This window comes from Eremomyces bilateralis (genome assembly GCF_010015585.1).
Source record: "Eremomyces bilateralis CBS 781.70 unplaced genomic scaffold P152scaffold_3, whole genome shotgun sequence".
NCBI classification, from domain to species: Eukaryota; Fungi; Ascomycota; class Dothideomycetes; order Eremomycetales; family Eremomycetaceae; genus Eremomyces; species Eremomyces bilateralis.
Genome location: NW_022985069.1, coordinates 41,983 through 64,694, shown reverse-complemented (window position 1 = coordinate 64,694; position 22,712 = coordinate 41,983). Strand labels below are relative to the sequence as shown.

Genomic DNA, 22,712 nt, shown 5'->3' with positions numbered 1-22,712 from the left:
CAGGGTTCGACGGGTGCGATACCTAGAGAACTGCGACGACTTTTTGGTCTGATCATGAACATATCCTGAGATGTAGTATATTTTATGACCTCTACTCATCCATCCTCGGCTCTCGGTGCCCTGAATTCACAGGCGACCGGAACAGCGTTGTTGTGTTTATGCGCCCGAGCCCCACGATCACGTCCTAGTCTTATGCCTCCCGAGAACCGGAGGACGGCTTTATAGCCATGTTACCCCAAATTGGCGACTTCATCGCATGCGCGAAGCTCGCCGGCCAATGTATACAAGCGCTCAATTCCGCTCGCGGCTCGAAAAGCGAATTCACCACGCTCAGTGCGACGCTCAAGGCCCTCAGCCATGCCGCGCTACAGGCCGAAGCGGTCACCATGGATTTCCACATCAGCGAGCACAAGGACGTTCGGCATATTGAGAGGTTGCAGGAGATCGCCCAGGAGGTCACTACGCAGCGGCTCCAGATAGAGGAGTGTATAAAGGGTTTCATGGATAAGACCAAGTCATACACGGCTGCGTTTGAGCAGAAAGAGGTGGGGACGAACGGATTTGGGAAGGCGAAGACGGCATATAAATCCTTGACTTGGTTGTCGCGAAAAGAGGACATTGCTTTTTTTGAGAAGGCGTTGAATTTACAACTCGAGGCGCTACAATTACTGCTTGGGCGGTTCTATCTGACGGCCATGACCAGTTCAATGGACGACAACCGCAAACTTCTAACGAATGGCTTCGATACAGTCGAGGTTGGGATCAATGATGTCAAATTTCAAATGCAAGAGGCTTTGTTCAAGTTAGAGATGATTTGGGAGCGAGGACCGCAAGACATGGCGTTTGGGTTTGGACCCGAGGCAATCATCTTGGACGATGCCCTCGGACGACAGAACTTCCTTCCTCTAATGCTGACAGCGACGCCTGAAGTATTCAGAGATGTTCTGTTGCTCATGCATAAAGGCGGCCCGGGTTACGAGAAGGTCGAGAGTGGGAAATACGTCGTGTCGGATGAAGACCGGGGCGGAGAGCTAGTCCCCTTGGACCGATGGAGCGAAACGTTCCAACCCGGGAAGAGAATCGGACTAAGCTTCCTCATGAAGCACCCCCCGTCGAATAACGAGAAGCAATGCCCACGGTGCATGTCTATGAACACGATGACCGGAGTGCATCCCGACGAACGGAAATGCAAACATTGCTCTCTGCGGTACAAAGTCGAAAACCAAGACCGTGTGCGATACTTCTGGAAAGATCTGCGCCAGCGACCCAAGCCACCACCAAAGGTTCGTTCGGCGGGTAGTATCCCTCGCGATCGGAAGTCATCGAACCCCGAATCTTCGGATCCAAAGAAGAATTCTATACGGCGGAGTTCAACTCTTCCTCCGGATGAATACATGCACCCATTCCGGCGAGTCCATTATCAGCGGCCGGTTATTAGGCGAATCTCCATTGACGCGCGGTGGGCGTCAACTGACCCTGAGTTCGATGCTTTTCTCCAAGCGCTCCCGCCTACACATCGTGCAGCTGCGTCGGGTGATACCGCGACCCTTGATGATCTTGTCTCTGAGGATGACGACGTTGACTTAGACGAGCACTGGAAACCGTCTCCGGGGAATGAGCTGTTTCGGCACGACAGAACCGGTTCGTAAATCCTGTATATTACGATTAGCTTGATGAACTAACGGGCGTAGGATGGGATTGGATAGGAGCGCCTCCGATTCATTTCGCCGTCTATTTCGGACATCTGGATGCTGTGCTTTTCCTGCTTTCTAACGGCGCGAACATCGAAGGGCGGGACGCTGCCGGTACCACCGCCCTCCATGCAGCGGCATGGACCGGGAATGAAAAGCTCTTCCTGCGCATGCTCAAGAAAGGCGCCAATGCATCCGCGAGAGACTATGATGGGTGGGATGTCGCGATCTACGCCATGTCACAGGGCCACGATACCATCTCTCGGATCCTCCTGAGGAACAGCGGCACGGCCGAAAGCCTCGTCGAGACGTACACGTTGCGCCACGCTGCGAAACTCGGCAATTCGGATGGCGTGCTGGCCATGCTGGCTGAGGCACGAGACGCGGACAGGGCGGCAAACGACCCCGAGGCAGAGCAGAAGCACCTTCGGCGACTGGCGGAGACGCTCGCGGGGGCAGCGGAAGGCGGCCATGTGGAGCTTGCGGAGAATCTGCTAGATGTTGGCGCCGATCCCAGTGGAGTGGACGCGAGTGGTAGCAGTGCCCTTCACTGGGCGTCATGGGGAGGTCATGCGGAGATCGAGAACATACATTACGACGAGCTCAAGGATAAAGAACTGGACGATGCCACAGTCGTCGACGGCCATGAATCGTCCCCAGGCATGCCCCATTTCCACAATCAGGATCCGTTCCGTGGGGAAACGCTGCATGAATATGGCGGGAAAGATGGCCCCAGACTCGAAGACGAGAGCGTGGACCCCAAGCAGGATACAGTCGCGTTGCCAGTCCGGGCACGCTCCCCGCCTCGCAGAGAGGACAAGGCCGACTCCGTCGACGAGGATGCGGAACTGCCCTCACATGCGGCCGTCATCGAAATGCTTCTTCAAGGGAATAACGGGCTAAAGGCGGACGTGAACGCACAGAACGAGGAAGGATGCACTGCCTTGCACTGGGTTTCTGGTGCCGGTTCGGTCGGCATGGTCCGATTTCTCCTGAGCTGTGGGGCGGATCCCACATTGAAAGATAACATGGGTAGGACTCCGGCCGATCGGGCGGCGGAGACGGAGGACGAGACAATGCTAGCGTTGTTGAAGTCCGGGACGGATGATTGAGCATGAGCTGCATTTAAGTTAGTGGCATCGTGGAGTGCATTTCAGCGGGTTTGAGCGGCAATTTTCGCATGGCGCTGGAAAGACGCTTCGAGGCGTCAGCAATGAAGCACTGATTCATATTATTCATCCATGAGCAGCTCATCGTGCACCAAGAACCTATTAACCTCTGAGTTCTGATCGACAACAGGAGCTCACGCCTGGGCTCCTTCTCCCGAACAAGGCGGCCCACCGCGAACCCAGCTCGCCTTTATGCTCAGAACCAATGATCAACCCAATTCAGTTCGATTCATGCACTAGGGAAGGTTTAGGCTCATATTGAACTCGGTAGCTTTTACACAAGACCATCGAGTACGTTGATCTCCAAGCACCGTGGAATCCACGAGCAGATGGGTATCGGTCACCTGGTGGAAGCAGCTCAGGCACTCAGGCAGTGCCGCAGCCGTTGCAGCATATGATTGGCTTGATATTGCCATTGGAACTGATAGTAGGAATCCCTCCCCTACTGCTTTATCCTGAAGCGAGCTGACAGATTCTAACCTGGGGAAGTGTGATTCGGCCTGGTTTGTGGTGTGAAACATTTTCGATCCGTCCAACCACCAGCGCTATATCCACAGCTGGTATTGTACCATACGTACCGTAAGAGAACCCGAAGGTGATGGCTCACATTCTGGGTCTAATGCGTGAAGAGACTCTGGGATGTCCCTGGTTTCCTTGGACGAGGTTTGACATTGTTCACCAAGTTTGCAGAACAATGGCTAGAACCGAGCCAGTTGTCCAGCGAACCGAAGGCAAGAACTGGTGATGTCAGCTACTGTATATGTGACTTACAGAATACAGAAGTTTGGTTTCCATTCTCTGGCCAACTGACTTTTGGAAGATTATGGTAATTACTCTATTCAATCGCCCAGCACTGATTGGTCCGGGTAAAATATTTCCTACCAGGGTCTGCTGTAGGGCTGTCCCAGGGGCCTAAGATTCTGGGATTGAAAACCACATCTCCGTATTGACGCCGTACTCCTTTTTACAGGACAGAGAGGGGGAAGCAGTGAAGCGAAGATGCTGGTGTTGTGATATAGTATCGGGGTATGGAAAATTGAACGCAAGGCCTAAGGAGTGACGACCTTGCCTGTTTATATACCTCAGGTTCCCCCGCCTTCCCGTAGCCGTCTATCTGTGACCACCTATGATCGATATGATTGCAATAATCGATTCCTGATCAATCTGGCCAGTCTGGTCACAGGTGATAATTTGGGCTTGGCGCCTGGCCATGCAGATCTCCTGTGATCGGAACTCGAGACTCGGACATATGGTTGCAAGGGTAAGTTACTATCCCTGGACCCTGATTCCTCAATCTCGATTTCTACGTCATCGAGAAAATCCCAAGATTTCTACGTCATTGAGAAAAGCCGAATATCCTAGTGGCAGGCCAGGCCTTATTCCGCGCCCCCTTATGCGCTCATACAAGTATCTAGTCTCGAACCCACAGAGGCGGCCGTTCGGATATAAAAGTGTCGAGCTAATCCGGACTGCACTGGATCTATTTGGAAGGAAAAGAAACAATCCATTCCCATCGAATCCTCAAAAGCTCAAAAGATCGCCTCTACAATCATCTACCATCCCCACTAGCAAACGCACGAATCAACATGGCAGGACTACTCGGAGGTGGCGGTGGCGGGAAGAAAGGCGGCAACGGTGGCCTTCTCGGAGGGTAAATCTCCATCTCCTCTACGACTGACTTCGACTGACTTCGTATGTTTAGCGTTTTGGATACCGTAGATAATACGACCAAGGATCTCCCTGTCGTAGGCGGAGTGACGTCGCCAGTTCTCAAGACCGTGGGAGAGACAACTGACGGATTACCGGTTGTCGGTTCCGGTGGAGGCAAGCAACAGGTTCAGAAATCGGAGGGGGGAAGCGAAGCGGAAGCTCAAGCCAAGAAGCAGAAGAAGCTGAGAGCGCTGAAGAAGCAGCAATTGGAGCTTGAGATGGCTGAGATGGAGGAAGATTAGTGCACTAGATAGGGAAAGTAGCAACGAGACTTTCAATTACGACAATTAAGACAATATAAAGCTATTCGCAACAAACACAGAACTCGCTTTGAGTCGTGTGGCTAGATACATCCTTCACACAATTGCTTGAATTGGAAACCCTATCTCTCTACAATACTCCATGCCCTCTTTCAAAATGACAACCGCCTAATGAGTGACCCCCGGGATAGCGAATAACACAAATCATTCGGTCCTGAAAATGAATATTATTCCTCTGTTCAAAAGCGAAATGACCAACTAACCTCTTACAGTAAACCGATGGTGACGTCCCCCTTCACCCTAGCATAGAGCTCGAGCTGCCATTACATCAGCCCGATGGTCACATCTCCTTTGACGCGAGCGTAAATCTCTACCTGTATTTCATAAGATTTGAGGGGACGAAATGCCAGGCAGTAGAACACTACTTACCTCAACTTCCAAGTCCAGCTCGATCTTAATCTTCAAACTACTATCTTCGGCGCCTTTCTTAATGGGCCGGTCGGAAATTCGAGACTGGTGAACCGGAATCATCCGTCGGTTCTTTCGCGGCGGCGGCGCCAAGAACTCCTCCAATTCCGAGTCTTCGTCGTCGTCGTAGGCTTGCTTCTGCCGTTGGAGCGCCCGACTGGTTTTCGTGCTCTCTTTCGTGCGCTGCTTCGTGCGCTCCTTCGAGCTGGGAACAGGACTTTCCTCTGATTCTGTCCGCTCCATCACCTCGGTGGGGTCCTTTTTGGCGTCTCTGGAGAATGTATCTGTTAGTCAATGCGTATCGCGAGCTAAATTGTGACATACTCTTGAGACATGGAGACGGCGGAATCGGATCTTTTGCGGTTAATAGCCGCGGTTTGTGATTGGTGTAATGGTCAGTGAAACTCGAGAAGTCAAGCAGTAGGTTTGGTTTCTCAGTAGAAGAATATGCGTCATTCGGTTACCTTATACCTATAGATATGCGACCAACATAAAAACCAAGGCTAGTCTCACGATGACGTTGCTGGAAGGTAGAGGCATACTTAACCGAAACGGGAACCACTAACTAACTAGTTAGGGGTTATCCATGCAAGCGGCGCCGAGAATCAAGTTTATTTCGAGGTCGGGGTCTAGGCCCTGGGGTTTTGGTTCATTATTGACCCTGGAGTTGACCCCGATTCCACACACTTGACACGCCTTGGAGAGAAGAAAACAGGTTATTAGTTACTGGCGCGGAGTCCGATGTTTTAAAGTTTTGATCCACCGTCAAGCAGTGACTCCTCTTCTGCTGATTTCTCCATGCGCTGCCTTCAGTACGTCATGGGTGCATCTGTCATGGCTGCATCGCGCATGAGCGGTAATCGGTGGACTTAATCGGTGGACTTAATCGGTGGACCCTAGAGTTCCCCAGTCCGCATATGCGACAGGAGCTTTGCTAGACTTTCATTTTCTCGTAGCCATAATCACCCATAATCATGGTCTTTGGAATCATTACCTCCATAGCAGCATGTCCCGCAATCGTTGGGACCAACGAAGCGGTCATGCAAGGGCAGAAGCAGAATGCGAGAGAAAAGCATCGAGGGCTCAAGTCGAACCTCGTAGCAAATTGCGATGCTACTTCTCGCTATGCCAGCGTGGTCAACGGGGCTGCAGTGGTGCTAGAGAACAACAAGGTGAGCAGAAGAAGAGGCGATGAACTCACCACAACCTAACAGCTCATCCTAGCTGTACCTTGCCACGCCCAACGTCGAAGACGAAGCACATCCGTTCGCCGGCTACTACCTCCCGTATCCCGATCATAACTGGGGCCGCCAAGGCGAGGGACTGGTCTCAACAATCATGGATGATCCACCGCAGTTGAATTGGATCTATGTCGATGAGGATACCTACGAAGTCAAATATGGCGATCGGGTCCAGTCCCAGGAGCACATAATCGGACCGTGGGATTGCACGAAGCTGGACCGAAGAGTGACATTGGAAGGCTGGGAGGGGTTCTTGGCCGTGAGAGAAAGCGCTGGGAACTGGGCCCTGTATTTTGACCGAGAGGACGATTCTCTCCAAGACCGAGTGTCGCCCAAGAAACGAAGAGTAGAAGTCGAGTTAACCCGCAAGGAGATGAAGAAGCGCAAGGACGAAGACAACGAGGGTCGATGAGGTACCATATGCGGATGATCATTCTTTCGGAAGGCATCTGCATTTCTTCAGGTATGTTTGGCATCCATACGCCTTGCTCACAAGTGGCAAAGATGAAGACGGAACTCAGCCCCCAGAGCAGATAACCGAGCAAGTCCGTGTGGCTGATACTGATTAGCGAAAACCTGACGTGTCCCCGACCAATTCCTTCTATGGAGGCGAATACGTGGCCTTGGATGCTATAACTAGCTCTAATAACTTTGATCATAGCTTTCCTCGCTTTCTCAAACTCAAAAGCTTGAGTGTGGTGGAAGCGTTCGAACCAGATAACATGGTGTCTGGATCCGCTCACAAACGTGGCTGCGCTTGTTCCTGCCGCTTCGTTGACAAAGTTGATCTCCACGTCTTCTATTCTACCTGCCTTCCTAATCGCCTTATCGTGTGCAGAGGATGTGATCAATGAGGATGTCGTGAGGTACCGTCGCACAGTTTGGGCGTCAATAATATCGTCATTCCCACTTAATATCACGGTAGCAGTCTTCTGCCCATCATTCACATCTAGCTCCTCTATTGGTCTGCTCGTCCCAATTCTCTTGCTTATCCCAAGGACGCCGCCAAAGTTGAAGCTCATATTCGACTGGAAAGAAACCAGCGTATTCCCTGTCACTGATATCAGTTATTTCAAAGTATGCTGTCCATATACTGTGCTGAACAGGTATAACTAAAGGTTAATCACTCTAGCTTCAAGAACGAAGTAAGTTATCAGGAGTTGGAGGTCATCAGTTTCAGAAATTGAAAGCTATGGATAAATTTTACTCCCTTTTGGAGACAATTTCAGTAGTACTTAACGCTACTCCATACTCCGTCCCGAACGTACTGGTGTAATTACGAGTGTGCGGATAACAGTGTAGTGTATATGCATGCCGAGACGAAACAATGTGATTTCATTTGCCTCAATTTAAACCAATATCATCAGATGTTAGCTTATATGCGTGATACAGCTCATCTTCAAGGGGCGCTACAATATTATCGTACACAGCCTGTCGAAAGTCCGGATTGTCCAGACTAAAGTCGTCTCCATCATAAAAGTTACAATAAAGGCAAGCAGAAACGGCATTCTTGTGGTTGATATAGACGTCCTCTTCGACGTCGTTGAGCAACCGGGATGCGGCAAAGAGGTCTGTATTGATAGTGGGCCGCCCGTCGTCGCCATAGTCCTCCGCTTGCCGCTTGCTTTCGATGGTCGAGTCAAACTCGATCTCCAAAAGCAGGATACCCAATGCAAGGACGCTAGGATTTGGGTGAGTTCGATACAGCTCGTCTGGAGTTTCTTCTATCTCATTCTCAAGGAAAAGTGTAGAGACGTACGGCCTCCGAAGATCCGGATCAAGGAGGTCGTCTTTCCCCTGGTGAAGGAATGATATGTGCTCTTTGCTCCACTCTTTGCTGAGCCAAGGGCCTTCACAGAATTGGAGCAACGAGTGTGCAAGAGTTACCGACAGGATTTTCTTGTCCCTTAGACTAAACTTTCGCTCCCCACTGAGAAGGATGGCAAGTGATGTGTCGATGAGCGGCTGATCCATACCTAGCCTCTGCTTCAAACTCTGTCTCCGTACTGGTCGCCTACTGGTGACATGCCAGAGAGAAGAGCCATCGAAGAGGATTTCAGGAGAGTTTGTATGGCGATAGCTAAGAGCCAGAATCTCGCACAGTTGCTCGATTTTCGTCTGTGCAAACCGTATTGATCGCCTCCGCCCACTATGAATGAGCGGGGTAGAAGATGAAGGTGATGTTGGTGACTCTGTCACTGTGGAGCTGTGCATGGAAGCTTGGTCGTCAAGATGGAAACGAACAGTGCGTGTAGAGTCTTCTTGAAGTGTGCTACGATGCCGACGGTTAGTTACCAAGGAGAGTCTCTCGGTATTAATGAAGAAGCTTACTGCTCTAGTTCAATACGAAGTTTTCCTTCCACCCATTTACAGTACTGGCTGGCTTCCTCAGTACGCAGCGACATCAAGAAATCGAAATAAACATATTCGTGTTCCGTGTCCTCGGAATCGCGACACTTAAGCAGACAAAGTCGGGCTTCATGCCGTTGCGGACAGTCGCAGGGCCACAGGCCTCCCAAAGTGGTATATAGTGTACGCAGCAAAGGTCGCAGTTCGATGAGATGACGACTCCGCCGTCTTCCAAGTTCTGATGAAGATGTTGGCTCAAACCAACTGCTAGATGAGCGCAGAATGATTCTCTCCAATTTCTCATTGTATTTCTGAATGGTATCGAGAATACGGTTATTTCTCCTATGCTTGTGTATCGCGAATATCTTGTCGAAACGGGTCAAATCAGACTGAGGGATAGCGCAAAGCTTGTAAAGGTTGGCACAGGTATAACGCAAGTCCTCGGGTCCCTTCTGCTGTACTGTCAGTATGATGATCAAATCATAGACTAGGGATCTTACCGAATCTTTCGGATGGGTCATAGTTGAAAGGTTAGCAAGAAGCTTTTCTAGATGTTCAAGAATCGACTTTAGGGTGTCGAGAAACAAGTCAAAGCCTGGGTCCAGTCGGATCTTTAATGCTTGAACAATGTCCTCCGATCTCCATATATTTTCCATATCTTGTGCATTTTGTATCGACAATAGTCTCTGGCGTCGTTCATCGGGAATTCCAGCCAGGCTTTTAACGACAGTCTGTAAGTTCATGTTCAAGAAGGCAACTTCAAACTTCAAGTCCATCAAGAACTCTTCTTGTTTTATGCCGTATCCTTTCAAGTGCTCCGCAGCGTAGATGAACACTGGTAACACTGCCAGTGCCAGACTAGCTACTTCCACTCCAGACATTGCAATCTCGCTATGGTTTTGGACAAGGCCTAGTTCTGGCAAGCTTGTGCCAGTCGATCCGGTATTGGCCTACCTAGATCGATACCGTTGACTCTTAGAAAATCAGAATAATGCGCAGACAAAGCAGCGGGTACTCGATAGTATAGTTTTAGCCTCCCGACTTGGCTCCAAGATCGAGTAGAAGAAAGAGCATTAGGGAAGCATTCCAAACTCAATTTGAGGATAATAGACTATAATTGAGCTGTTGGCACAGCCTTGCCCAGCCTGACCGGTCAAGTTGCTGTCGCCTTGCTCGTTCAGTCTTGTCTCGCGATTGGTGGCCTTGCTTCAGGTGGATTCGGACTGTGTGTGATTTTCAGCCGGTTTGAGCATGGAAAGACCAAGTAACCGATAAGGCTTGCCAGATCGTCGTCTTCTCAAATAGTATTCATGTTGGAACCTTCTTCCATCAATACACATCCCACCTGAAGCGCAACGGAACTATGAGCGACCGCAGTATTCGAGATATCGCGGAATCATGCGATGATGCGTTTGATAATTTACTGGATCGAAATTTCGTCGCAACCTGGCCTGTGAAGTTCCATGACTTGGTGGAAAAACTTGAAGAAGAACGAGCTAGGTTTGGAGTTTGGGCGGCACACATTGGAGCCCAGGCAGAACACCATGCTTCTCTTGACTATCGACTTCGGGAGAGCGAGAAAGTGCAGTCACTGGTGAAATCCCAACTTTTGGCTCTTCACAGCTCCCTGGTTCGACTGCCAGAGAACTTGATGAAAGGTAAGTTACGTGCCTATGCGATCAATAGAAGGTTACGTCGTTAACTAAGGTAGAAGGAAACAATTATCGGGATTGCGATACGTCATACAAGGCCTATAAGGAATCTCATACCGAAGTTCCGCCCGAGGCTAGATCTCTACCAGATTCTGAACCGACTTCATCGGAAGAAGATGACCTGGCAGACCAACATGAAGATTTCCACCGTTCTAGAAATGCAATTAGTCGTCTCAACAGGCTTGCGAGGGCAATCCGGCAACGAAGCATAGTTAGCCAGACCTCAAAAGCTGTTAACTTCCGACCGAGAAATGAAGAAGGAAATGATGAGATTGAAGCATTCGAGCAATTCTGCTTTGCAGTGATCCAAAGCAAGTGGAGAAATGCTGATGAGTCTCTACAGAAACGACTGGCTAAGGTCAACGCTTCACGGAGGCGACTCTTTCTATACAGAATGAAGCATCAGAAAGTCTTAGGTAGCAGACGCCGAAGCTCTGCAAAGAGCAAGTCGTCTCTGCCGCTCCAAGAAGTTCAATTGACGCATTCGACAGCAGCACCGCTCCAGCAGACGTCTATAATCTCTGAGGAACCCCCCATGATTGAAGACAAGCCAGGAAGTGCCATGGAGGAGTCAGTGGCAAAGGCGTCAAGTTTTGTCGAGTCCAAATTTCAGCCCGACACATCCTCCAAGGCTTCAACCTCAATAGGCGGCACATCTGTGGGAAGTGTCTTTGGTCGATCGCGGTTTCCACCGCCTCCATACATTCCTGAGTCCCGCGCCGAATTCGAGTGTCCATATTGCTGTCAGCTAACCTCCACAAGGATGTTGGCAAAGGGGCATTGGAAGTGAGTTTTGTCATCCTCTCGCGACCGGGATCTTCGTCTTCGAAGGCGTGTTAGGAGGAATTGTGCTGAATTGGTCGTAGGCAACACCTCATCAAAGACCTAGAACCGTACATCTGCTTGTTCGAGAACTGTGCAGAATCTACCAAGACATTTCGGGAACAAACAACTTGGATGAAACATATGCAGATACACGCGACACGATGGTCCTGCCGCCTCCCAGGTCACTCTCAGGGACCGAAGACCGTAGTCTTGACCTCGGAGAGTGCATATGCCGCCCATGTTAGGGAAACGCATATGAAGGAAGGGCAGTTTAAAGAAACACAAATACCGACTCTGGCGAGACAGGCTGCAATTGCCGACCCAAATCCCTTTAAATCGTGCCCGTTCTGCGCCATCTCAGGGGAAGCATTACCCGGGATTCCCAAATTCTCTTTTGCCCGTCGAGGTTCTGCGGGAGCCGCATCCACCACTACCGCTGTTGGACTGGCAATGCAAAAACATATTGCATGGCATTTGCAAGACGTTGCCTCATACTCACTCCCTTGGTTGGACGAATTCAATGACCAAATTCCGAGCGACAAGGCCTCATCCTCGAATACAGAAAGTACGCTCAGTAGTGGCTCAAATGAAGACTACAAACAAGTAGCCAGGCGGAAAAAAGAATTCCTTGACGCCGGAGATATTTCTTTCTTCGATCCAGACATCGCCCCAGATGAGTCTAACTCACTTGAAGAATGGCAATTTGCCCTCTCTACGGAATACAACGACCATGCCACTGATCCTGTTCTCAAGCCATTTATCCGGAGACGCAACATCGAGATGGTATTTGGAGCGGGAGGAGCTGCAAAGAAAACTGTCTTACCGTGCGTCTATATGCCGTTGTCGAGAAATACGGATTTCTTTGGCAGAAAAGCCACTCTTGATGACCTGCGAGATGCTCTTCTTCCCCAAGAGCCTGCTAATGATGAGGTCGGAAAGGGAACGAACAATATCAAAAGCTTTTCTATCCTTGGCCCTGCTGGAATTGGCAAGACGCAAGTTGTTATCGAATTTGTGCACCTTCATATGCATTGTTTCGACGCAGTGTTCTGGATACACGCAGATGAGCGGTCGAAAATCATCGAAGACGTCAACAAGATAACGAAGCAGCTTGGCTTAGTGGACGAAGCCTCTGCTGACTCAGATGACCAGATTTTAACCAGAGATTTGTTCAAAACTTGGTTAGAGAATCCTGTACGGACTTTTGCCTCCACTTCGGCCCAAAGTCGAGCGTCCTGGTTGCTGATTCTTGACCATGTAATTGACCCAAAGATCTTGGATGAATTCTGGCCAGCCAAGGGAGAAACGGGGTCCATCCTCATTACTAGTCGAAGAAACACGTTATGGAACGCCGCGACATATCCTTCTGGCACGCTGCAACCTTTCACTCCTGAAGAGGCAGTGGACTTCATCGGCATATTAGCTCAAAGGGATATGTCAGAGGAAGAACGTCAGTGCGCAAGACTCATATCTGACAAAGTAAAAGGATATCCACTAGCTTTGAAATACTTGACGGGCGGGATTGTCGAGCAAAACATATCCTTTGCAGAATTTCTGATTCAGGATCACGGCCGAAGTGCGAAACGTCGCCGGAACATTAATCCAGTGGTCAGGTTCATTGACAATGAAGAACACTCGTTCCTGGAATCCGCTTTTGATAGCATCAGCCACTCTCGACCTCTCCTTGACGTCCTTTCGATGTTGGATCCGGATCATATTCCGCTGGACATACTAAAAGCCCCGTCAACCGGCTTCCGTCTGCCAGGATATCCCTCAACAGAGCAGGCCCTCCGTAGTTCTGTTCAGCAATTGTTCAAATACTCTCTAGTGGTAAAGAATAAGATACCTGAATCGTTATTAATGCATAGGATTGTCCAGGATGCAGCAAGGAAACAGATGGAACCTGACTACTATCGAGCTGTATTCAACGCGTGTGTTACGCTAATATCATCAAAATGGTCAGTAAATTACAGTGTAATGGTGACAACACTAGCTCACATATCCATAGGCCCTTCCGCGAATTCACATGGAGACACGGGACTTCCAGGTGGGATCAATGCGAGGAGGTATTGTCCTGATCTACGGACCGCAGACGGAATTGCTCCGCGATATACTAACGAAATCCCAGTTACTGCCTCATGTTATGACCCTTCGAGGATTTGCGTCCAAACACAATACGAGAATGGACGATCTCCATGGAGCATTTGCGTATGCGCGACTAGTATGCGACTGCGGGTGGTAAGTCACCGTGCAGATTTAGATCAATCCGGCCTAACAGGACAGGTACTGCCACGAGCGAGGAAAAACCACTGAGTCGGATATGTTCGGCAGCATTGCACAAAAGATATGCGAGGAGCTGAAGCAATTTTATCCCCTCGACTTAGTGAATGCCGATAAGAATCCATCTGAGCAACAGGTTGCGGATGCACTGGCAGAAATTCTCCACAACAGAGGTGTCGTGGCGGTGGAAGTCAACTGGCGAAGGGAATCTCTGGAACATCTGACGAGGTTCAATGAGATGATGCTCCAAGAGCTCGGCGATAGGCCTGCAGGGCAAGATATGCGACTGGCGCTCTCTTTCAACGAACTTGGGTGTGCCTACATGCTTCGAGATAACTTCGAGAAAGGCGAGGAATGCTTTCAAAAGTCAATATCCAGCATGGAGAAGTTGGACAACTTCGAGAAATGGCAGATATCACTTCCGCTGGTGAACCTAGGCTTTGTCTATTGGTTAATCGGCCGCAATTCAGAAGCACTCGACGTACTCCTGGAAGGTCTGAGCGTGAGGGAAAGGAAGTTTGGATATAATGATCGCGAATCGTTCATGTAAGAAGAAAATGCTTAGTGTGGGAGATGATTCTGACTGCAAATCCAGTACCGGGCGATTTTTATATGCCCTGGGGAACGCGTATGCGTCTCTAGAGATGTTCGATGAGAGTTTGCAATATCACGGGCGGGCGCTCGACCACTATCGAGAGACTCTTGGAAGTAGACACCATCGGACTGCAGACACATACATTCGAATCGCGGACAATTTCTTGCGACTGAAAGATGGAGAACATGCTTTGTGAGTTCCCCGATTCTCTGCCTATGACAAGGCTAACTTCGGAATAATAGAGCGCTTGTTGAAAAAGCCATCCAGATCTATCTGTCCAGCGCGGCGTTCACAGCCGAAGCGGCTCGCGCGAGGTACTGGAAGAGCAAAGTTCTTCGAAAGCTAGGTCAGGTCAAGGGAGCAGAAAATGAGGAAAAAGAGGCCTTGAAGCTCTATCGCGAGGCGCGACAGAAATTTCAGGACATCATGCCAGAAGATAAGAGACCATTTGAAGAGCTAGAAGGGGTCGATTTTGACCGACTAATTGTCTTTTGGTCGAGATAGCTCGATGAGATCACGAAAACGTTTCTGTTCCGCTCGGTCCCACATCTTTGCTGTCACAGCATGCATATGTCTAACCATTTTTAGGTGCAATGAGTCAATAGTTAACTGGTTAGTTAGTTAGTGGTTTTCTGTAGTTATCTTGGCGTATCCTCCTCGAGAGTCGAGATAGAACCAGGATTGTGGGTGCTTCCAAGGCTCCATATAATTGGAACCCAAGAAAGGATAAACTGGGCCCCTAATATGGAACGCCCCGTGCCTAACGTAATCCACTATGGTATCCGTACCGTCCACCGAGCTAGCCGAACCACTGAGTTAGCCACTTCACCACCAGAATAACGATCCATCACCGTTTTTTCGTGATGCCTCGAAAACAACAAGTTCAATTGCCTTCAAACGAAGCTAATATCAATTTAGCTAAACTGGCTATCGAACAAGACTAAGTTCGATCAAATCGGGCTGTTGTATAGTTGAAATGGCTAACTCGGTGGTGGATTACGAATTTACGATAGTCGGCCTACAGGTAACACTGGTGCGGGGGAAGGCCAGATTGCAACGTCCGGTATCCTCGTGACTGGTCTGAAACTTTGGTGTTCCTCTTCCAATCTCTCCGCTATTAGCAATTTAACATCTAAAAGCTATCCTACCAAGTAGTAATTGGTTTTCGTGATTGTCTCCAACGGAACCAGGTATCTGGAACTTCACATTACTGTCTCCAAAGCCCAATCTATCAAGCGGTGAGTATTTGACTACGCTGCGTCCTCTACTCGTAACCTGGGGCTTACGTATGTAGACCAACATGCCATCAAACACAAAGGAAGACTCTGTTCTGGCAACAGATAACCGGACTCAACCATGGAAGGCCCATTGGCCTCCGAAGACACCCGTTACGAGCGGCGAGAAGCACGGATTCCCCAAAGGCGAAACAATTCGACTCGAAGGCACGGCCACCAGTACGCATACTACTCCGAACAATGCGGATGGAAAGTAGTGGTATCGGCTGGATAATTTGTATGAGATGAGAGATTTGATGCACAGCAAGCATGCCATTCCGTTGTGTTGGTTATTTGGATTGCAGTTTACGACTCAATTTGACCATAGTTTACACGTACTCAACCCATACTAGATCAAATTAATCTGAGATACGTTCTTCAATAATACAGAAACGCGCGAGTCTCAATGCTTTCTCTGGGATGCTCTCCTGGCATTGTGTTTGGATTGCGAAAACCGGCATGAGGAGATCCTGCTCTCGCTCGTTAGCACTTCTCCATCCGTCACCCGCGAGACAACATGCACCTACCAGTGGTACAACCTGGTTTTGTGTCGGACTGACGGAAGACGACCAGTTCGGATGCGAGTTGCCTGTTCAGATAGCAGAAATGCTGCGCAGGGTTGAAGTAGACCTGGTAGTTCTCCGTAAAGCCGGTCCTTTCGACCACATCGGTTGCTTCGCAATCCTGCTCGATGCTCACGGATCGAGCATCGCATACCGAGAGTGGCCAATCGGTCAAAGGGCCCCGCAATGGCTTCCAAATACTGGACGATGTCAACCTCAAGCTACCGATGGTAATGGATGAGCACTTGCTTCAGACATTGCATTCGCTTGTACTGGTCCGGATCGACTTGCAGGACTCGCTTGCTCGTCTCCTTCGCAGCCTGTGGTGTGAAGTCTACAGTTAAGCATGTCAGCAATGGATTCTGTTCCCCGTTGAGCCATGGCGAAAGACCAATATGAATTATTGACGTAGGCTGGAGATGGTCGTAGTCTCCTCCAATCGATATCGGGAACTCCGCGTGTCTCCTCCTGATCTGCATAAATCATGAGACAAGACGCTTTCGCAGACAATACGATTTCATACACCATGCTCCAGTATCTCGACCCGTTTGGGACCGAACCTGTCCCTCAAAAGCTGCTGGAGCTCTTTGTAATACACAGCCTGCACCTTTTCGCGATCATAGAAATCTTCCGGCCCCAACTTAGAATCTAGTGTCAAGATTTCAAAGCCATTGTTGTCCAAGCTGAACGAGCTCTCTCTACCACGAATATCGTGGATCAAGATGTTGCTCTGGACTTGAGATTTGCAATTGGTTCGTGGAATCTCGTCTCCGGGATCATAACGAAGCCGATACGGCTTTTCTGACTGAAAGATGATGTCCGGCTCCAGAAAGGTGAGCTCTGTAAGGACATTCAGAGGGACGATTGCCTCTGTAGCCATGGCTTGCTATTCTTTTGTGCTAGATTATTAGGAGCAAGAAATACAAGGAGATCTCAAGGTAGCAATCGGAAAGACGTTACAGTTGGGGTGCTTTCCCTCACACACTCCACTTCGGAAGTGGGGCCAGCTCCCGGCCTGTCGTGCTCCACAATCAACTCTCTATCGCGCGATACTCGATTGCCATAGGCGATACTCGCGTTAATAATGCGATATTATGATGTGAGTGTTCCAAGCCTGCTGTGCGCTGGCCAACCCATCGGTTTCACAACTTCGCATATAAGCAGCATAGAGGCTTGTCACTGAACTCTGTCGTGGGGCTGAGCGCGTAGGAATAATAGCCGGATTGCTCTGCCTTGTTATCTATACCATCGATGTTAGCTAGCACAGTCAGTCCCGGCCATGGACCTCCAGTACCGCCGGGCCTACTATAGATGGGTGTGGTGCTACTAGCGGTCCTAACACCTCCGTGTCTAGGAGCATGGTTGATTTCCAGGCTCTCCTCTAGCCGACATACTCATCGAAACTCATTATGATTCATTTCCTAGCTCAACAGTACCCCTTTTAGTACGGACATGGCCGGCTTCGAGTCTGTCACGGATGGCTTTAAGCACTCCTCGGGAACAATCTCAGATGAATAGGTATGAATCATTATGATCGGAGCACGGTATGGCTTCGGTATTGCGAATCAGAGGAGCAGTGGTTCAAAGCAGGATGGAAAATATGGCGGTATAAAGGGTCGAAGAGTCACATAGATAGAGAGTAGTTATGCAGATTGCCAAATCAATACGATGTTCCGACTGTGACAAGATCTAATCTCTCGTACGGGTACGTGATAACCTTCCACATCCTATCCCGTTCCCATGACGAAACATTTTGCCGAATAGATCACAAACTTCAAATGATACAAGCTTCGACATCGTCTGATTCTTTAACACGCATCCCCAATCTATGCCGCTAGAAAACCCAGAGAAAGACGCTGACTTAACTGAACACCGAGGACACAGGGGATCCATGTCACTCCTTCTTCGACAGAAGGTTTCGGAGCAATTCGATTTCTCTGTTGCTCATGGCCAGCTGAAGCTTCAGGTCGTCCCGCTCGCGAGTGACGTCGGCCACCACGGACTCCAGCTCGGAGATCCGGTCGACCTTCTTCTGCCGATACTTGGCTGCCGCGAGGTTGTTGCGACGGCGCTTGTCGATGCAGAAGTCGTCGGGAGGACTCCTGGAACGCTTTTTGGGCATGGATGATGGAGAGGTGGTGCTGGGAGGAGCGGCGGTTCGGGGATGTGAAGTTGGGGAGGGTTGGGAGCTGGAGGATGGGGTCATCAGGGCCGTAGATACTGCCCGGCATTAGCCTTTGGGGATCTCGAACGGGGATTGTGGACATACATGAAGTGCTATCTTCCATGCCATTCGAAGGAAACGCGTCGTATAAATCATGTGCAGGGAGCGGAAGAAGACCTGCCGGATCGGCGAGCCCCAATCCGAAATGAGTGTTGCAATCGAGGTCGCCTAGCATGACCAGCGGATCTGTGAAAGAAAGAGATTCGAAATTCGCAAGTGAAGACGCCTGATCAGTGCCGATTGAAGTCTGGCCGTAAGGGGAAAGTAAGGTAGAAGAAGACTGTAAATCAAAACTGGAAAAAGGGTCGGAGACCTCCGGTCCGCAGAGACTAGTAGCATCACTCGACCATGAACCTCCTAGATGCAGGGAGGAATCACAGTTTGAATTAGCCTGCCTCTCGAGGAGCGAAGAGTCTCCGGGGCGAGTAGAACACGAGTGTGAGAGAGATGCAGGACGACATTGTTGGTCAAACGCAAACTCGTCTGGGTACAGGGGGTTAGGTTACGGACCCCAAGGCAAGTTGAGGCCCCGCTGGTCTAAGAAAGGGAAATATGAGGAAGAAACAGGAGATGGAGTGCGTTCTTAAAGTTAAAACTCGAGAAAGTGGTCGAGATAGTTATATAATTATCGTGAAGAGGGGATCCAAAGCGATGCTTGCAGTCGGCTAGCGGAAGCCAAGTCCGCCTGAGCGATGAATCATCGCTGCGGTGACGAATGCGGCAGGTCTAGGCCAGGATCTTCAGCTTAGCTGCAGGGTGCAGGGCGCAGAACCCTTGCTGATGGATCGTTTCATCAACGGAACTCCAAGATTTTGATTGTGTCGTGACGATCGGAGTTCAATTGAATTGGATCTAGAAATGAGGACATCCTCTGTGTTTGGAGAGGTCGCTTGCGATTTCGTTGCCTCGTGTTTGAGGGTAATGCGGAGGAGAGATTGGGGACGGAGGAGATCCCAGGATGTGAAGGGGGTGGGGCAGTTGGTGCAATAATGCCCCACCCCCTGTCAGTGGCAATGCTGCAACGACCCCTCCCAATTCCCCCAATTCACACAGGAGGTCAAGACATTCACTATACATACTAGGACGCCCTGGATAATCATCATAAAAATCTTGGTGATATCTCGAATGACGAATCTGCACGATCCAAGAATATCTCCCACAGGTCGTCCCGTCCAACCCTCATAAATCCTACATCTCCTGGATGTAGTTCGCCGGCACGCTTTTAACCACCCCCCCCTTCTCCACATCCGCCCACCCATCCCCACTATCCTTACTAATCAAAACAAACCGCTCCCCTTCCGCGATCGAGTGCTCCGCCTCGCTCCGCGACTCGTAGTCGTACAACGCCTCCGCGTACTTCAGCTTCTTCGCCCCCCTTCGCGGGGCCACGACGGGGCCTTTTTTCTTCGCGGCGGGTGCACTGGAGGTGAGGGACGCGGAGGAGTTGGAATACGCGCTGCCGGGCCGCTCGGGGGCGGCAAGCATGGCGCTGACGGCGGATGGGGGCTGGGGGTGGAGGTCGATGTAGGAGGTGGGAACGAGGCCGGTGGAGAGGTTGCATTTGATTTTCGTCCAGCCGGAGCCGTCTGGGGTTGTCAGTATGGGGAGGAGGGCACGTAGGATTCTAAGGACTTACCATCGGGCCCGACAAGGACGACCGGGTCGCCTTCCTGGACGCTGATCTCCCCCTCGCCGTTAGCGACGTAGGCGTACATCATCTTGCCTTTCTGCTGCCTGTCGCTCGCGCCATCCCCGCCGCTGTCGCCGGCATATGCGGTTGGTGGAGGAGCCAGGATGCGCCGTCGACCGGCAGCAGGCTTCGAAGCCTTCACGGTCGAGTCTTTCTCAACCATGCTTGACGCGGGCGTGTCCCCTTCCATCTCTGGCACGACGCTGCTGGTGGACACACTTCGTTGCCCTTGGGCCGAATACCCCGAACTCAGCGTGTTGAGTGAGGTAACGGTGCCCGTGCGGCTCACACCAGGCATATTGCCCGGTAGCTCTGGCACCGATGGGGAGGCCGAGACGGAACCGTTCGTGCGACTCCCATCTAGTACATGAGCGGCCTCTTGTCGCTCGGTCTTTAATCTCTTCTTATCCTCCTTGGATTGCTCCCCTGGGCAGTCGGCAGGAGCCTTCATTTGACACTTGCTATGGCACGTGAAGCCGCAGTCGCGACAAGTAAACCCCTTCGCTGAGAGCCCCCAGATGCGTTCGCCGCAGAAATCGCAGTTTGTTGGGATCTTGAATGTTTCCCCTTTGAAGTCATGATTGCGCGCCCCGATGCTTACGTCTCCCACCACGTTCGTTATTGTCGTGATCTCCGTCTCCGCCGTGACCAGCTGCCGTTGCACTTCATGCAGGTTCTCCTGCAATGTGAATATGGCTCGGACCACCTCGACCTCATCTCTGTTATCCTTGCCTTCTCGAATGTTCGATCTTACTCTCCGCGCCCCTTCGATTTCTCGTTTCTGCCGGTCGATATCCCTCCGCAAGTCCGAAAGCTGCCCTTTGCTTTTCGTGAGCACATTGCGGAGGAAGTTCTTCGCGGTCTCGTCGGTCATGATGGACGAATCGTCATGCCATACAGGCGAGGGTTCGAAGACGGCATCGCCGGGTTCCGCCCAGGGAGCGGCGTTGTGTCGCACGAACATCATCGAGTCAAGGGCGGGGTTGTTGCGAGGGATTTCGGATGAGAGATGGTCAAGATAGGATGTACTTCGAGTCATCACTTCGTGTTCTATTCGAGCCGCAAGGGACCAGATTGAGTTAAGTTTCGCGACTCGAGTCTCTGAAAGGCCTTGCATGCTCTGAAGTTGCTATTAGCGAGGAATCCACTGTCGGCTGGTGAGCCTTACATCCAATAATTCCGGGACATATTCGTTGTAGTATCGTTCCTTTTGCCTGTTGGTCACGTTTATATTTATGATATAGGTGTTCTGCCACAGTTAGCCAATCCAGTTGTCTCTTTAGATCTCCGGTGCTAACTTTGACGTTGTGCATCTCTGCCTGTTGCTGCTGGAATGCCACCGTCGCTTTCGATTTTCCGTAGTCGAATGCGCTATCCGTCTTTTTCCTCCGGTTCTCAACCTCCTGACAGACCGAGTCATATTTGCCTTTCGTTTTCCGCAGGTCGGCATAGGACGCATCTCGCTCTTTCTCCAGTTTCGCCGCATACTCAGTATGGGCCTTTCGGAGATCCTCATAGCGCATCTGCAATGCCTTGAGCACATCCGCCACGTGGCCAACGAGTTGTGTCGAGAATCGGTCGTGTTCGGCCGCCCGTTGTTCGAGCGTCGTCAGTTGAACCGTCCAGGTGGTCATCGATGCGCTACTGAAGTCAATCCCCGTCTCAGCCTACGATTGGTTTCAAGAGCATCCATACCTTTCCAACGAGCCAGGAGTCACGGTTGGGGTGTCTCCAACGCTCATGCTGCTTGACTTCCGGGCCTTCTTCTCGAAGTACTTCTTCGCGAGGGCACTGAGCTTGCCCGCATACTCCTTCTCGATCACCGACCTCTCCCGGTAGAACTGTTGTATATCATCGAGCCAGAGAATTCCGTTGCCCACCTAAACCATCCAAAGTCAACTTCGTGCTCTATTAATCGACGGGCGGTGCGACGGTGTAGGAGAGAAACCGGCCTTACCCAAGCGTTCACGGTTTTGAAGCCATCCTAGATATATGGTAAGCCCTGGCTGCACTGGACATTAGCATAGAGGACGCACCTTCAGCTCGGCGCCAAAGCTTGGATTGATGTCGACTTCCGCCATTGTATTATAGGTAGGATAGAGTGGGTTGGTTGGGAGGGTGGAGGCATGCAGACGGCTTTCGGGACGGACTATTGCGGTGGGAGTTGGGAAGAGACGATTGTATTAAAAGACCATAGAATGAGACTTAAGGATACAGAATTGCAGGAATTATAGTGCTGGCAATTACGGTACATCAAGTTGTCCCTTCTAACATGAATATCCTATCCGATGCCGTCAGGAAAGTCGGCATTACCAGAGTGGGAGGAGTGGCAGTGGTGGTGCCGCTGCATGTGTGGCATCACCATGAGGGCGTCTTTTTGCCTTGACGCCTTAGAGCCTTGAGTTTTCAGTACACACCACGTGCAGCGTGGCACATTGCGGGGCAGGGTCCAGACCAAGAGTCACATGATACTTCATTGCATTCATGCCTGAGGCACAAATACCAAATGCGGTCACTCACAACTTCAACCCAAATTCTCCATGTTAATCCTTGGATTTCCATCCGATACACACATTATTGAGCTTAGAATTCCTGGCTACCGTACTGACCTCTGTAAATTACAGTTGCTTAGTCTCACTTGATCTCAGTCTGCTTGTGTCC

The 22,712-nt window shown here is 50.5% G+C and overlaps 10 protein-coding genes across 10 annotated transcripts; 5 read left to right on the top strand and 5 right to left on the bottom strand.

The window, feature by feature from the left end:
- Positions 1-139: 139 nt before the first annotated feature.
- Positions 140-1,755, top strand: P152DRAFT_181762 (uncharacterized protein). Its single transcript, XM_033674168.1, has one exon. The coding sequence runs from the start codon at positions 228-230 to the stop codon at positions 1,647-1,649; it is 1,422 nt and encodes a 473-aa protein (XP_033536945.1). The 5' UTR covers positions 140-227; the 3' UTR covers positions 1,650-1,755.
- A 2,473-nt stretch (positions 1,756-4,228) lies between these two features.
- Positions 4,229-4,862, top strand: P152DRAFT_511492 (uncharacterized protein). The gene is made up of 2 exons (XM_033682711.1): positions 4,229-4,511; positions 4,563-4,862. The coding sequence occupies exons 1-2, from the start codon at positions 4,447-4,449 to the stop codon at positions 4,810-4,812; spliced, it is 315 nt and encodes a 104-aa protein (XP_033536944.1). The 5' UTR covers positions 4,229-4,446; the 3' UTR covers positions 4,813-4,862.
- Positions 4,863-4,976: 114 nt separating this feature from the next.
- P152DRAFT_455032 (uncharacterized protein) lies at positions 4,977-5,797 on the bottom strand. The gene is made up of 4 exons (XM_033678707.1): positions 5,623-5,797; positions 5,260-5,569; positions 5,094-5,147; positions 4,977-5,044 (listed from the first exon to the last, which is right to left on the bottom strand). The coding sequence occupies exons 1-3, from the start codon at positions 5,631-5,633 to the stop codon at positions 5,097-5,099; spliced, it is 372 nt and encodes a 123-aa protein (XP_033536943.1). The 5' UTR covers positions 5,634-5,797; the 3' UTR covers positions 4,977-5,044; positions 5,094-5,096.
- Positions 5,798-5,984: 187 nt separating this feature from the next.
- On the top strand, positions 5,985-7,135 carry P152DRAFT_455031 (uncharacterized protein). The gene is made up of 2 exons (XM_033678706.1): positions 5,985-6,470; positions 6,523-7,135. The coding sequence occupies exons 1-2, from the start codon at positions 6,273-6,275 to the stop codon at positions 6,949-6,951; spliced, it is 627 nt and encodes a 208-aa protein (XP_033536942.1). The 5' UTR covers positions 5,985-6,272; the 3' UTR covers positions 6,952-7,135.
- Positions 7,136-7,853: 718 nt separating this feature from the next.
- Positions 7,854-9,948, bottom strand: P152DRAFT_479259 (uncharacterized protein). The gene is made up of 3 exons (XM_033681700.1): positions 9,389-9,948; positions 8,871-9,340; positions 7,854-8,811 (listed from the first exon to the last, which is right to left on the bottom strand). The coding sequence occupies exons 1-3, from the start codon at positions 9,767-9,769 to the stop codon at positions 7,884-7,886; spliced, it is 1,779 nt and encodes a 592-aa protein (XP_033536941.1). The 5' UTR covers positions 9,770-9,948; the 3' UTR covers positions 7,854-7,883.
- A 62-nt stretch (positions 9,949-10,010) lies between these two features.
- On the top strand, positions 10,011-11,474 carry P152DRAFT_181671 (uncharacterized protein). Its single transcript, XM_033674167.1, has 2 exons — positions 10,011-10,546; positions 10,600-11,474. The coding sequence occupies exons 1-2, from the start codon at positions 10,252-10,254 to the stop codon at positions 11,388-11,390; spliced, it is 1,086 nt and encodes a 361-aa protein (XP_033536940.1). The 5' UTR covers positions 10,011-10,251; the 3' UTR covers positions 11,391-11,474.
- Positions 11,475-12,259: 785 nt separating this feature from the next.
- Positions 12,260-14,804, top strand: P152DRAFT_391060 (TPR-like protein; the record flags this gene model as incomplete). Its single annotated transcript, XM_033676078.1, has 6 exons — positions 12,260-13,383; positions 13,434-13,491; positions 13,554-13,663; positions 13,709-14,251; positions 14,301-14,492; positions 14,543-14,804. The coding sequence occupies 6 exons, from the start codon at positions 12,260-12,262 to the stop codon at positions 14,802-14,804; spliced, it is 2,289 nt and encodes a 762-aa protein (XP_033536939.1).
- A 1,148-nt stretch (positions 14,805-15,952) lies between these two features.
- P152DRAFT_390397 (putative CmcJ-like methyltransferase) lies at positions 15,953-17,017 on the bottom strand (the record flags this gene model as incomplete). Its single annotated transcript, XM_033676041.1, has 4 exons — positions 15,953-16,047; positions 16,102-16,381; positions 16,476-16,610; positions 16,661-17,017. The coding sequence occupies 4 exons, from the start codon at positions 17,015-17,017 to the stop codon at positions 15,953-15,955; spliced, it is 867 nt and encodes a 288-aa protein (XP_033536938.1).
- A 1,014-nt stretch (positions 17,018-18,031) lies between these two features.
- On the bottom strand, positions 18,032-18,259 carry P152DRAFT_390675 (uncharacterized protein; the record flags this gene model as incomplete). The annotated part of the gene is made up of 1 exon (XM_033676051.1): positions 18,032-18,259. One exon carries the CDS (start codon positions 18,257-18,259, stop codon positions 18,032-18,034), a length of 228 nt encoding a protein of 75 aa, XP_033536937.1.
- Positions 18,260-19,549: 1,290 nt separating this feature from the next.
- Positions 19,550-22,132, bottom strand: P152DRAFT_464221 (FCH-domain-containing protein; the record flags this gene model as incomplete). The annotated part of the gene is made up of 7 exons (XM_033680549.1): positions 19,550-19,947; positions 19,998-21,171; positions 21,220-21,300; positions 21,350-21,692; positions 21,747-21,931; positions 22,009-22,035; positions 22,088-22,132. 7 exons carry the CDS (start codon positions 22,130-22,132, stop codon positions 19,550-19,552), a joined length of 2,253 nt encoding a protein of 750 aa, XP_033536936.1.
- Between the last annotated feature and the right edge of the window lie 580 nt (positions 22,133-22,712).